Source organism: Sus scrofa, chromosome X (genome assembly GCF_054392235.1).
Source record: "Sus scrofa isolate SSC_HxYL_T2T_F1_AM1 chromosome X, Sscrofa_HxYL_maternal_Yorkshire_Landrace_v2.0, whole genome shotgun sequence".
NCBI classification, from domain to species: domain Eukaryota; kingdom Metazoa; phylum Chordata; class Mammalia; order Artiodactyla; family Suidae; genus Sus; species Sus scrofa.
This window is the reverse complement of record NC_139401.1, coordinates 31,542,297-31,558,215: the sequence shown is the minus strand read 5'-3', so window position 1 is coordinate 31,558,215 and position 15,919 is coordinate 31,542,297. Positions and strand designations below refer to the sequence as shown.

At 35.2% G+C, this 15,919-nt stretch overlaps 1 protein-coding gene across 25 annotated transcripts in view; it reads left to right on the top strand.

The window, feature by feature from the left end:
• Positions 1-15,919, top strand: part of DMD (dystrophin) — a 2,611,869-nt gene that overhangs the window by 1,741,510 nt on the left and 854,440 nt on the right. Inside the window, exon 46 of one of the 25 annotated variants that reach the window (XM_085006425.1) lies at positions 2,710-4,332. Coding sequence (XP_084862551.1) covers positions 2,710-2,809 — 100 coding nt within the window. The 3' untranslated portion in view covers positions 2,810-4,332. 25 annotated transcript variants of the gene reach the window in all.

Below are 15,919 nucleotides of genomic sequence, written 5' to 3'. Positions count from 1 at the left end.
GTTCTCGTCATGGCTCAGTGGTTAACGAATCCAACTAGAAACCATGAGGTTGCGGGTTTGATCCCTGGCCTTGCTCAGTGGGTTAAGGATCTGGCATTGCCATGAGCTGTGGTGTAGGTTGCAGATGTGGCTCGGATCTGGCATTGCTGTGGCTCTGGCATAGGCTGGCAGCTACATCTCCGATTCAACCCCTAGCCTGGGAACCTCCATATGCTGTGGGAGCGGCCCAAGAAATAGCAAAATTAAAAGACAATAAATAAATAAATAAATAAATAAATAAATAACCATCACCATGTTGGCGAAGTATCTCTATTTGTCCAGGCTGTATGTGCAGCTTCTGATTTCCACAACCATCCTGCAGACCACCATGTACACATTCCTTCATAACATGAAGTTACAGGACTCAGAGGTTAAGAGTCTTGCATCAGAAACTCAGAAATGTCTTTGAGTTTCTAAGCTTTAATAATTTCAGCCTCTTTCCTTTGTTTCTTTAAGCTCTGAGGGTGGTAGTTTCTTTATGTGGTTGCCAATCCCCCAGTATCTTAGAGTTTCCTCTTTACCTTTTCTGATAACTAGTTAACAACTGTATACCTAGTTAGGTATGCTTTATATTAAATCATTTCTGTTAAAAAATGTTAGAAAGTGTTAAAATACTTAAATCAATAACTCAAGCTTTTACTTTAAGAAACTAGAAGAATAATAGCACACTAAACTCAAAGGAAATAATGAATATTAGAGCAGAAAATAAAATAAAAAGCAGAATGAGAGAAAATCAATAAGGCCAAACATCAATCCTTCAAAATATTTAGAAAATGGCAAACATTAGCTAGACATATCAAGAAAAAAAGAACAAAAGTTACAAAAATCATAAAGGAAAGATGAGTTTCACCACTGGCCCTTTGGAAATTAGAAGGACAAAAAGTAATCCTATGAACAACTCGATGAGAAAAATTTCCTCAAATTATTTTAAATGGTCAAATTCCTAAAAAGACATAGATCAGCAAAACAGATTCAAAAAAATAGAAAATCTAAAAAGACCTAGCATGAGTACAGAAACTGAGTTAGTAATTTAAAATCTTCCAATCAAAGACTCCATATAAATAAATAAATTATTTATTTGTGAATTATTTCAAATATTATATGAATACCAATCCATCTCAAACTCTTTCATAAAGAAAAGGAACTTCCAACTCATTCTATAATGGTAAATTTACTATGATCTAAATTATGCAAAGATACTACAATAAAAGAAATCTATGCACCAATATCTCTCAGGAATATAAACACAAAAATCCTCAATGAAAAGGTAGCAACCTGAATCCAGAACATAGGAAAAAATATTTTAAATTGTGACCATGTGAAATTTATTATAGGTTGGTTTCATATTCAGAAATAATGACATGTAATATACCATGGCATGTAATATACCATTTTAATAATAAAAAATCATGTCAATAAAATCTAACATCTTTTTCTGATAAAAGTTCTTAACCAATTAGAGTACTTGCTTAACCTGATGAAGGTCATCTATGAAAAACCCATAGCTAACATCATTCATAATGGTGAAAGACTGAATGTTTTCACCCTAAGATAAAGAGATCAAGAATAAAACATAGATATCTGCCCTCAGTATTTCACCATTCAACATTATATTGGCATTGAAATGAAACCAATGAAACAAGAAGGAAAAGAGCAATGAATAGTGAATAGTGGACACCTTTTTTTTTCCTTTCTTTCTTTTTTGCTTTTTAGGGCTGCACCTGCAACATATGGAAGTTCCCAGGCTAGGGGTCAAATTGGAGCTGCAGCCACTGGCCTATGCCACAATCATAGTAATGCAGGATCAGAGCAGCAGCAGTGATCTATACCACAGCTCACACTGGATCATCCTTAACCACTGAGCAAAGCCAGGGATTGAACCTGCATCCACATGGATCTTAGTCAGTTTCATTAATCACTGAACCACACAAGGAAATCCTGGACATGATTCTTTACATTTACTAAAAGCCATTATTTACATAACTACCATGAATGAATTATGTGGTATGAGAATTTTACCTCAATAAAGGTGAAAAAAAAAACACAAATGATAGAGAATGGATAATACACATGAAATATATTTGGCCGTATATTGGAAATTGTTTTATCTGGGTGATGGGTAATAGAAATTCATTATACTGTTACACTTTTTTGTGTGCTTGAAATTTCTTATAAGTTTTTTTTAATTGGTATTAATAAGTCCCTCATTATCCCATGTAATTTGAGTGTCGCTAGTTTTGCTTACTTTGGGGGAGGGTAATCTTATTTTTCTTCATGTTGATTGTATAACATATTATGTGTGCAGTAGTTGCTACCTAATGGCCTTTTATCTTGTTCATTTTAGAATTATGTTTTGCTTTTTGAGTTATATAGTAGAGAAATGGTGTTACAGTTTCTCAGAAACCATCAATTCTCTCTAGAGAATAGAAACACAATTCTCTTATTTATTCAACAGGAAAGTGATGACAGTCATCCCCCAGTGAAGAAAGTACATTCAGTCTTCATAAACTTAATTTTTTTTCCTCAGTGCTGATTTAGTCTGCATTATTTTCTATGGGTTTAAGGAATGGGAAACATACGTTTCAGTTTACAATCTATTGACTATCATATGTGACTAAGTCTGTTTTTTAAAATATTCCTTTGTCGCTTGGATCCCACTTTTTTTAAAAGAGTGCTTAGAAGAAATGGACAACGTTCAAGAGACGTACAGCCTGCCAAAACTGAATCAAGAAGAAAGAGATCACCTGAACAGACCAATCACTTGAAATGAAATTGAATATGTCATAAAAACACTCCCTACAAATAGAAGTCCAGGACCAGATGGCTTCACAGGAGAATTCTACCAAACATACAAAGAGGGACTTATACCCATCCTCCTTAATCTTTTTCAAAAGGTTGAAGAAGAAGGAACACTCCCAAAGACATTCTATAGTCTATGATGCCACCATCACCCTAATTCCAAAACCAGACAAAGATACCACCAAGAAAAGAAAACTATTAGCCAATATCTTTGCTGAGCATAGACGCAAAAATTCTCAACAAAATTTTAGCCAACCAAATACAACATATAAAAAAGATCTTGCACCACAGCCAGGTGGGATTCATCCCAGGGTCACAAGGATAGTTCAACATATGCAAATCAAATGACGTCATACCCCACATTCAAAAAAGAAAAGTCAAAAACACATGATTATCTCCATAGATGCAGAAAAAACATTTGACAAAGTCCAACATCCATTCACGATCAAAACTCTTACCAAAGTGGGTATAGAGGGAACATACCTCAACATAATCAAAGTCATTTATGACAAACCCACAGCAAATAGAATACTCAATGGGGAAAAGCCAAAAGCCTTCCCACTAAAATCTGGAACAAGACAAGGATGCCCACTCTCATCACTGTTATTCAACATAGTATGGGAAGTCCTAGCCACAGCTACCAGACAAACAAAAGAAATAAAAATTATCCAAATTGGAAGAGAAGAGATAAAACTGTCACTGTACGCAGATGACAGGATAGCATATATAGAAAACCCTAAGGACTCAACCCAAAAACTACTTGAACTGATCAACAAATTCAGCAAAGTAGCAGGATATAAGATCAGCATTCAGAAACCAGTCGCATTTCTGTATATGAGCAACGAAATATTAGAAAAGGAATAAAAAATACAATACCTTTTAAAATTGCACTGCAGAAAAATCAAATACCTAGGAATACACCTGACCAAGGGGGTAAAAGACTCATATGCTGGGGAACTATAGAACATTAATCAAGGAAAGTAAAGAAGATGTAAAGAAATGGAAAGATAGTCCATGCTCCTGGGTTGGAAAAATTAATATTGTAAAAATGGCCCTACTCCCCAAAGCAATCTACTATCAAATTAGATTCAATGCAATCTCTATCAAATTACCCATGACATTTTTCACAGAACTAAAACAGACAGTCCAAAAATTTATATGGAACCACAAAAGACCCAGAATTGGCAAAGCAATTCTGAGGAACAAAAGCCAAGCAGGAGGCATAAGTTTCCAGGCAATACTACAAAGCCACAGTCATCAAAACAGTGTGGTACTGGTACGAAAACAGACATACAGACCAATGGAACAGAATAGAGAACCCAGAAATAAACCCAGACACCTATGATCAATTAATCTCTGACCAAGGAGGCAAGAACATAAAATGGGGACAAGACAGGCTTTTCAGCAAGGGGTGCTGAGAAGTCTGTGACAGCTGCGTGAAAATCAGTGAAACTAGAACACACCCTCACACCATGCACAAAAATAAACTCAAAATGGCTTAAAGACTTAAATATGAGACACGACACCATCAAACTCCTGGAAGAGAACATAGGCAAAACATTCCCTTACAAATATTTCCTCAGGTCAGTCTCCCAAAGCAACAGAAATAAAAGCAAAAATAAACCAATGGGACCTAATCAAACTGACAAGCTTTTGCAAAAAGAAAACAAAAGGATAATTTAACAGAATGGGAGAAAATTGTTTCAAATGAGGCAACTGACATGGTCCTAATCTCTAAAATACACAAACAACTTATGCAACTAAACAGCAAAAAAGCCAACAACCCAATGGAAAAAAGGGCAAAAGACCTGATTAGACATTTCTCCAAGGAAGATATACAGATGGCCAACAAGCACATGAAAAAATGCTCAACGTCCCTGATTATTAAAGAATTGCAAATCAAAACTACCAGGAGATACCACCTCACACAAGTCAGAATGGCCATCATTCATAAATCCACAAATAACAAATGCTGGAGAGGGTGTGGAGAAAAGGGAACCCTCCTGCACTGTTGGAGGGAATGTAAGCTGGTACGACCACTATGGAGAACAGTATGGATGGACCTTAGGAAACTACATAGAACTACCATAAGACCCAGCAATCCCACTCTTGGGCATATATCCAGACAAAACTTTCCTTGAAAAACACACATGCACCTGCATGTTCATTGCAGCACTATTCACAATAGGGAAGACATGGAAACAACCCAAATGTCCATCAGCAGATGATTGGATTAGGAAGAAGTGGTATATATACACAGTGGAATACTACTCAGCCATATAAAAGAACAAACTAATGCCATTTGCAGCAACATGGATGGAACTAGAGACTCTCATCCTGAGTGAAGTAAGTCAGAAAGAGAAAGGCAAATACCATATGATATCACTTATATTTGGAATCTCATATATGGCACAAATGAACATTTCCACAGAAAAGAAATTCATGGAGTTGGAGAATAGACTTGTGGTTGCCAAGGGGGAGGGGGAGGGAGTGGGATGGATTGTGAGCTTGGGGTTAATAGACACAAACTATTACCTTTGGAATGGATTAGCAATGAGATCCTGCTGTGTAGCACTGGGAACTATGTCTAGTTACTTATGATGGAGCATGGTAATGTGCGATAAAAGAATGTGTAACAGGGTCAAAAAAATAATGTATTGGGTTAATAAAATTTAAAATAATCTAAAAAAATTTCTACTGCTAAAATATTTCCAAAAATACACAAATAAATAAAAGTATGTTTAACTAAATGAAGTAGTATATTTTATGAGTCAAATCTAATCTTGAGTAGTCTAGTAGGTAGACTTTTCAAGTTCCTCTATACCCTGTACCCACTCTTTAATGAATTTAATCATTGATGTGGAAGGTAGAATGAATAATTCACTAATGAAATCGTCCATGATCAAGATTTAACTCCCAGGTATAATTCAGTAAGTTATTGCATCACACAACCCATTTAATTAAGATCTTGTATTATATATCCTCAATGACTAATACATATATTGTTTAGAATACCAACAGAATTTTATTACGTCTCCTTATAAGCCTTTAATGTTTCTCTGCCGCTACAGAGAGAATGTATTAAACTTAGCAAGCCTATAATGCTCTTCAGAATTTGACCCAGACCTACCTTTCTACTACTTTCTCTTGCTAATCACCTTCTAAATGGCTTCACTATGTAAACATATAATAGGCCTTGAAGTTTTTGTTTGTTAGGTTGGCTGGTTGTTTTTTTTTTTTTTTAATGATTTTTATTTTTCCATTACAGTTGGTTTACAGTTTTCTGTCAACTTTTTACTGTACAGCAAAGTGACCCTGTCACATGCATACACACACACACACACACACACACACACATACATATATAGTTTTTCTCACATTATCCTCCATCATGCTCCATCACAAGCAACTAGATATAGTTCCCAGTGCAATACAGCAGGATCTTATTGCTTACCCATTACAAATGCAATCATCTGTATCCTTTAACCCCAGATTTCCAGTCCATCCAACTCCCTCCCCCTCCCCTTCCCCTTTGGCAACCACAAGTCTATTCTCCAAGTCCATGATTTTCTTTTCTGTGGGAAGGTTCATTTGTGCCATATATTAGATTCCAGATATAAGTGATATCATATGGTATTTGTCTTTCTTTTTCTGACTTACTTCACTTAGTATGAGAGTCTCTAGATCCATCCATGTTGCTGCAAATAGGCCTTGAAATTTTATTTTCATGCCTTGGTCCATGCTGTTCCTCCTCCTACAATGTTTTATCTCCTTTTTCATCTAATGAATATATTTCCTATGCTCCTGGGAAGTCATTCCTCCCTTTGAGTTCCTAGGACCCTTAAATAGATGGTTTGCCATTGCACTTAAGATAAAATTTGAGTTCTTGCCATGGCCTCCTGGCCTCTGCTCATCCCTCTAGCCTATGGCCTTCCACATTCCACCTTGCTCACCACATTTTAACCACACTGGTCTTCCTTCAGTTATTTTGAATCTCTTTATTTTCTACCTTGAAAGAAGTTGATTCCTCTGTGTGGAACCTATTCCTCTAGGCTTCATTTAGGCATGTTTATATATATTTTAGGGTTCAGCTTCAATGTCACTTACTCAGAGAGACTCACTGTTAAAACTATCACACCTACCTGAATCTAAATGACATCCACTGTTATTCTTGTTAGGAACAGGTTACATTCCAAACTACTGTTTGCAAGTACATTTGTTCTTAGACCACATGCCTCCATTCAGGAAGCGAGTCTTCTAAAAAAAAGAATTTTAGAAAAATGTTAAGGGTCTTATAGGAGAAGGAGGAGAAGGAGGGGAGGGGAGGAGAAAATGATTATGATAATTCTTTTCTATGTTTTCTTAGCACTTTCACCAATTTCTCTCTGCTTTTGCACTCATCACAAATAATAAAGATAATAATGTTTAAAAATATTTCAAAATACATACAAAAGGGGAAACATGCCCTAGTCTAAGATAAGATATGTTATCCAAAATGGAATAACTTTGCCCACTGACACTGTCTCCATGTGGGAAGTAGAATTGGATGTGCCTTTGCCTTTAGGTATATTGTATCTATGACTGTTCTTAGTTGAAAGTTCATATATAAAAGAGTCCTCTCATAGTTTTAATTTATTCTTCATATATATATCATGCTTTTCATTAATATATTTTTGCATGATGTTCACTTAATATGTCTATTGCCCACCATACTATAAGCTCCATATGGATAAGGACCGGGTCTATGTTTTTTACTTCTGAATATCCGCCACATAGTACAGGACCCAGCACTTAGTAGACACATAGTAAATATTTGCTGAAGTAACAGCCACACTTCAGTACTTATCACATTTTAAAAGAACACATTTATGTGCATGTCTTTATCTCCTACTAGCCTGTCGAGATTTATAGACCACCCTATAATGTAGAACAAACTCTTTCTGATATATTGTGGACACTCAAATATTTCTTGATGAAAATACATTAAATTAATGATAGGCCAACTTGCCTAAGTTCATTGTAACCTCAAAGTAGCAGTATGTATACTTTCGAAGGTGACCTACTAAGCCTAGTATGTCACATAGACTCACAGTCAATATTTAGGCAGTCCATTAATTCTAAAGGTTAGCCCTCATGGTGCTTGACCTACATTATTCACCTTACTCTGTCTCTTATAAATACATTGGCAAACTTCTAGACTCCTACCACAATGTTTGGCAGAAAAATTCTCTATACCAAATGGATTGTTTTAATTTTTGTTTCATACTGTGATATTTACCTGTCTGAGGTCTTTTTTTTTTTTTAAATGATGGTGAACTCGATATGCATGATAAGCCCTCTTTTCTCCAGAAAATGAACTCATCTCTTGTCCTCATTGTACTTACACTTGGGTTATTCAGTTCTTCTACAGCAATGTTGGTCAAACTTTTTTGGTCTTGGGACCCCTTTATATTCTTAGAAATTATTCAAAACTCCCCAAAAAGTTGTTCATCTGGGTCACCATGTTTTAGAGTAAAACTGAGAAATGTTTAAAGTATTTATTTATTAATTCCATTAAAATATCAATACCCCCACTTTATGTTAACATTAAATTATAGATGTTTTATGAAAAATAACTTTTCTACCCAAAAAGATTGTGAAAATGATGACCTCGTTTTACATTCCTAAAAATTGCTTTAATATTTAGTTTAAGAGAAGAGAGCTGATTCTTATATCTTTTTCTGCATTCAATTTGTTACCATGTCACCCATGACATTGCCTCTGGAAAACTCATAAGAGAATGAGAGATAAAATGGCAAATTTCTCAGTATCATTATGAAAATAGTTTTGACCTCAGAGACCCCCTGAAAGTATCTCAAGAATCCCCAGGGGTGCCCAGATCACACTTTAGGAACTGCTGTTTGAGGAAATAAAACTATTTTTGTACCTCCTGTGGCTGTATTTTTTTTAAGTTATAAAAATCTGCATTTCTGAAGAACTTACCTGGAGTTGTGTGAGGACTTTAAATAAATCAAATGGAAATATCCTTTGCCCTTTCTTTTCCAGGATGAAAGTAGTGAGCGAAACATGTCATTTCTCTCTCAAAAGAACTTTGGTTTTTCCTGTCTGTATAATGTATTTATATTCCACTAGAAATGCACATACTGCTGGACAATAGATGACATTGTGCAGCGGGTGGAAATTATGGGTACTCTGAAGAATTCAAAATACAGCCACAAAAATAAAAGTCATCATAAAACTCACAGAAAGAGACTGGATAACAAAAAAAAAAGAGGTTATGAAGATTACAATAGAAGTGAAAACGTTAGCTTAAGAAGAAAGAGAAAATAAGGAAAGAAACTTGAATAACAAAAGCAAAGAAGACAAAGAGGCAAAGACCTGAGTCTTTTTTTACCAAGTACTTGCCATGTTTGATTCTAAAGTAGGTAAACTTTGTCATATAGAAAAACTTTCAATTTTAAACAAAATACTTATAATTACATTCAGTGTCTCATTTTCTGATTAGCCATTTTCATGTTGTATCCTGTGAAGTTATAAGTATATAAAGTGTCATTAATTATTTCAGAGGGTGAAGGAATTTTAATGGTCGTATACATTTTCATGATCACACATATAACTAGCTTAAAAAGATTACATGAATTTTTCTCAAAAGAGAATTCTCATACTTTTAATTCCCTAGTATGTTTTGCTGTAGTATATGGCAGATGTCAGCACACTTTAATAAAGTGCCAGATAGTAAATGCTTTTGGTTTTGTGAACCATTCAGTCTGTTGAAACTACACAACTTTTCTGTCATAGTTTGAATGCAGTCATAGATAGTACGGAAATGAATGGGCATGAGTATATTCCAGTAAAACTTTATTTGCAAAAACCAGTGACAGGCAGGATTTGGCTCATGGTCCATAGTTTGGAAACCCCTAGAATGCAGCTTTCCCCAATTTAATGTAGTTAATTTTCCTTAGAACTTGACTCCCATAACACATACTCTGTTTTTCATGGAAAATCTCCCAAGAATAATGTTAGCTAATACCATTCTAAGCCTGTTAATTTAAGAATTGAATCAACACTATATAGTAAATAATGAGAATAGTGTGATCACAATAGAGTACCTGTCCTTATGGGATTTGTAGTATATTGACAGACATAGGAAATTACAATATACCCTGTGATAGAAAAATTATGAGGAGCTTTGGGACTACATAACAGGGCCCATAACCTAGGCTTCATTAGGATGGGGTTGTTATTTGAAGAAAGCTTCACAGAGGAGGTGATGACTAACATAAGATTGTAAAGTTTACTAGAAGCTACCTAGATCAAAACATTGGGAAAAGTATCCCAGGCAGATGAAACAGAGTCCTGACGTGAATGTGGTACTTCGTTTTAAGGCAGAGTAAGTTGTTCAGTGGATTGTAGAATGCAAAGAAAGATAAAGAAAAAGAAGCAGTTATCAGATAATACAAAGGTTTTTGATCCATATTAAAGAAGTTGGATTTTATCCCATTGGCACTAAGGAGTTATTGAAGGAGTGAGGCTGTGATCTGAGACATGTTTTAGAAAGAAAAGTGTTAAGAATGGATAAGGTGACAAGGTGAGAGGCAGAAACCCATTAGGGAATAGCCACAGTAACCAGCCAGAGAGGATGGGAGGAAGAAGCAGTGGCAGGAAGGACAGAGAAATGTAGGCAGACTGGAGAGATGCCTCAAGTGGAATGATGAGGACATGTTTATTGATACACTTTGGGGAAAGAGAGGAAAGAATCAAGGATGCCTTTCACATGTCAAGCTTGTGAGACTGGGAGCTGATGGGTCCATCCATGGAGGTTGACAGAGGAGCGAGCTTAGGAGGGAAGATGATGGTGTTTTGACTCTCTGGGAAGAGAAAAACCTACCCATGACTGAAAGCAGAAAAACTAAGGTCATTCACTCTCCATTGCAGCTTCCAGAGAGTTGGTAATGGCTTTGTTACAAGCTTTCCTGATAAATTATTTCACTCTGCCTCTAATAGATAATGGTCCAAATCATCCTCAGTGTTTTTGGAAGTCTACATTTATAGACATGGCACAAAAAAAAAAAACTATGGAAGAAGTTCTGAGATTGGATTATCCAATTGGACCAATTAAAGTAGTGTTGGAGAAGAATTCAAGCTGAGATCACCCAAAAAGATGATTCTAGAATTTCCTTTTTATCTAAAACCTAAGTTTGACAGATAATATGAATTATGAAAGCCTTGGGATTCTAGGTAGAATCTCTTCAGTTTCAACATTTTTACCTCATCTCCTACTCCTCTCCCCTCCTCTCATTCCAATCTAAACATTATTTTTCCACTTTGTTGTTTTTGGAATATTCTGACCACATTTCTGCCTCAGAACTTTTGTACTTGTTTTCTTTACTTACAGTGTACTTCTCTCCAATATTTGCATGGATTCCTCCCTCTTCTTATGTATTACCTAACTGAATTCCAGCTGAAATTTAAAAATAAGCCCCCCACTCCCTGCTGTGGTACAGTGAGTTAATGATCCTGCTTGTCTCTGTAGAAGTGCTAGTTTGGTACCTGGCCCCTGGCATTAAGGATCCTGCATTGCTGCAGCTGTGGCATGGATCACAGCTCTAGCTCAGATTCAGTCCCTGACCTGAGAACTCCTATATGCCATGGGTGTGGCCAAAAAAGAAGGGGAAAAAAATAAAGAAGCCCCACATTTCAGTGGCTTAATATCATATTAACATCTCACTCATGCAGAATTCAAAATGTTGCTTCTGATCAGTAAGTAAGTAACTCCCTTCCAAACCATGGATCCTGGACCCAGTCCACCTTGATTTTGTGGCTCAGGCATTTTTAACATGTGGCTTTCAAAATCACTATGCTTTTCTACATTAGGAAGAGAGGGAATAAGGAATATCATCTGTGTATTGGGGAGGTTATGAGCCAGGTCTGGAATCAGAGAGACTCACTTTTGCCTATATTTCATTGGCTAGAATTCAGGTATGTAGCCACACCTAATGGCAAAAGAGGGTGGGATATGACAGCTAGCTTCACAGTTAAAAGAGTTTTTCTGATGAGCAACCAGCTGCCCTCTGCCATGATGGTTTTACTCAAATACCCCTTTTCGATGAAGCTTCTCTGATCATCCTTTATAAAATTGCAGCTACCCTCTAGCTTCCCTCATTGTTCCCTTTTCTTCCTGCTTCTTTTTTTTCTTTTCCTCTGTAGCACATAACACTCTGCTACAACCAATGTATTTCACTTATGTGTCTTGTTAGTTGTCTGGAATGTAAACTCCATAAGGGGAAGGGCTATTGCCTGTGTTTACTGCCATATCATTGGACACTAATAGATCTTGGATGAGTGTTTGTTGCATTGTAATCATACATCTATTTTACCTAGAAGTAGTCTCATCTGGTGGCACATTACTCAGAGATTGGCATTCTGACTCTAATTTTGTTTCCCCAACTAAAGTTGTGAAGGAAGTCTATCAGAAAAAAGAAATAGAGTTGCCAACTGGTTCATCAGAATGCTCAATTTCATATAATCGCCTTGTGTACTCATACATGCTTTAAAAATATTTTTATGGGGAGTTCCCATCGTGGCGCAGTGGTTAACGAATCCGACTAGGAACCATGAGGTTGCGGGTTCGGTCCCTGCCCCTGCTCAGTGGGTTAACGATCCGGCGTTGCCATGAGCTGTGGTGTAGGTTGCGGTTCGGATCCCATGTTGCTGTGGCTCTGGCTTAGGCCAGTGGCTACAGCTCCGATTAGACCCCTAGCCTGGGAACCTCCATATGCCACGGGAGCTGCCCAAGAAATAGCAAAAAGACAAAATATATATATATATATATATATATATATATATATATATATATATATATATTTTTATGTATGTATGTTGGCTTGGGCAAAATTCTGAGATAGAAATAGCAGTTCATTACCTAGAGTCTCTTTTTGTAAACTCTTTTTATTTTCTCTACCACTTGTTAAATATCATTACTGAAATAGCAGGCTAAAATTTGAGCTTCTGAGAGCAAATTTCACCCACATAACCACACTGTGAAGTCCTTATTGTCCCAATTTGAAGATGAGGAAACTGAGGCTTGTAGAGGTTAAGTAACTTGCCCAAGTTCACACCTAACTAATAAATTTCAGGGCTTAGGTTTAGATTTTTTTTCCTTTCAGGAACTCTCACTGCTAAACTTCATGATTTCCCTTCTCATTATCCATATCTACCTACAAGTTGCTAATGTTTTCCTTAATATTGAAAAATAAATGCCTGATGAACCTTGATATGTTATACCTCTCAGTGTCATGCTTCATTTTTATAAGGGACAAACTATAGGCAAAATGAATGTATATCTGATTGTGTGACTCAGACACTAACTAGATTTAGGAGGTATGTTGGTTTAAAAATGGAGTTGATGCTTGAGTTCTGATTCTGAGAATGTCCTTTAGATAGTATGACTTGGAGAAGTTACTATGTGTTTTTTTTTCTTAAGAGATGCCTAATATTTGAATTTATTGAAGTTTCTTAAATTTTAAGATACTTGGATTATTTTGCTCAAAACATCAAAGTACTGTCTGGGAAAGACGTATTGGCTTAATCTCAGTTGCTGCTTATTTTGGTTTCTTATAGAAGTCACTTGATAGAGGAGAAAAAAAAAACAGGAAGAAAATAAGTTTAACAGAAGTAGTGATTAACTTTAGTGGTATGACATCACAGTTTCAAGAGCTGAATGCCATTATAAACAAACTCTGAAAAGATTATTTTAAAAGCAACTCAGTAATTGGCTACATCCTGTAGCTCATGGACATATGGTGCAAAAAAAAGAAAAACTGTCTTTACATAACATAAAACTGTCTTATGTTATATAAATGTGTGGTTATAGCTTGGAATAAAATTTCCAGTAGAACATTACAGGTGGCTTCAGCAGTACTGTACCTCAAGCCACCTGGGTGGAGGTGAAGATGACACCATTTAGAAAACGAAATTAGGTCATTCATCCTAAGCACATCCATCAGAATGACAGTCCCAATGTTGAAGACGCATGTGAAGAATGTTTACACAATTGTTGTATAAACTATGAATGGGGAAGTGTGATCTTTCTAATATAATATGTTATATATAATTTAAAATTAGTTGTCTTTCTAATGTGTTATATAATTTTAAATTAGTATGCATGATTATATTAATGCACTAAGCATTATGTATAGACAGGTGATGACTATGTTTTCCAAAGTTTCTGTGTTACATTTGATCAGAAACTTAGGAATTTCTCATTTGGAAAATGGGATAGAGAGTCACCTTATACTTGGATATGTATGGTTTATAAATCTCTGGGCTTCAATTTCTTCACTGGAAATAATAGGAATATAATACAAATGATATACTGAATGTTAAAAGAAGTTCAAATATGAAACTAACTAGAATTTGGACTGAAACAGTTGGTAGGTCCTCCTCCTCCAAAATCATGCCATGTGTTTTGGCAGTCTTTACCTCTTATGGTCAGAGCAGCCCCACAGAAAATGTTCATTAAGTGTTAATGTTAAATTGATTGAATTTAGCAATACATTGGTAGCTCTTCCATTCTGATTATGCAAATCTCTCCCCATCATAATATGTGCTTCCTTCAATTGCATTAAGAACATTTATAATGTAAATGGCTACAGAGCCAATATTTCAAACAGAAGCCATTCTTTTAAAAAATAGCTGAATATATTGAAATGCCTCTAAAAGTAAAATATTTAGCACTTAATTGAAGATGGGTAATGTTAAATATCCCATTCATTATTATTACTACCACATGCCTGAATAAATCCTACCATAAGCATTAAGCGAGTAGGTAAACAAAGAAATAACACTTTATGTGATGAATGCCAATATAAAGCACGTTTAAACTGTTCTGTCTAGAGACAAGCCTGGAAATGCTAGCTGTGTTCCTTTGCTTTTCTGTAATCATCTGAATACATAAATTCAAACTGCAGATTTTAAAACTTCAAACCAGAGCTTTTGAAATTTCAGAAAACACATGCACTTGAAAAAGCAGTTTGTAACAAGGTCCCAGTTGGATTTTTGCACCATCATTTTTTTATATTTCAAAGTATAAAAAACAAACCTAGACAAGAAATGACTACCAAATGTTTTTGTATTTTAAAAGATGCTGTCCTCTTTAAAAAAATAAATCATCAAGAAAGTTTTCCACAAACATTGTACAAACAGAAAGATTATTGCAAATAGCTTAGCCAAAGCTTTTACTTTTTAAGTGATGATTTATTCTACCTGGGAGTTCTTAAGACTTGTCTTAATTAGTATACAGTTAATATCCATAAAATCATATGCAAGTCACTGCCTTTCAAACTGATGCTGAAGGTTAATTAGAAAATGTACTTAATTATTTATAGTGCACAGATGAGTCCCAGATACTTTCAGTGTCCAAGTACAGTGTAAACAGAAAATCTAAGAGATTTACACTGGGAAGACAATAGTTGTTCACATATTAATTTATTGATTTAATGGAATCCCTATTAAAGTCCCCAGTGAGATTTATTTTGTAACTTGACTAAATGATACTTGGTATATAAATTAGCATAGCTAAAGTAGGAGAGGGGTTTCACCTAGCAGGAATTAAACATACTTTCAACTGGACTGGACTGGTTGAAGTATTTGCATTGTTGTTGCAAAAATCTACAGTATATCTGCAAATAGAGCCTTCCTACATATAAAACACAAAATATAATAAATAAATTAAAAATTGTTACAGAATAGATTATGCTGGGAAAAGAGATCAATTTCTGAAAAAGTCCTTCAAGATCAGAAACTCAACTATATCAGTGTAACATGGATTAAGCATTTAGGTTTGTTTGTTTTATTTTCAAAAAATAAATCTCTAAGGATCCATAATAAAGTAAGGACAAATATTTAAACAATTATAGGGTGATCACAATTTTCAGAGTAATATCAATGAAAGAAATAACAAAGAAATTGATGAAGTTTTACTTATAAATAAATATTTTTAAAATGATAAAAGGAAAGCTATAAAAATATTCTTAATAAATATATTTTTTCAGTGAAAAGAGCTCTTATAAGCAAATAAGAA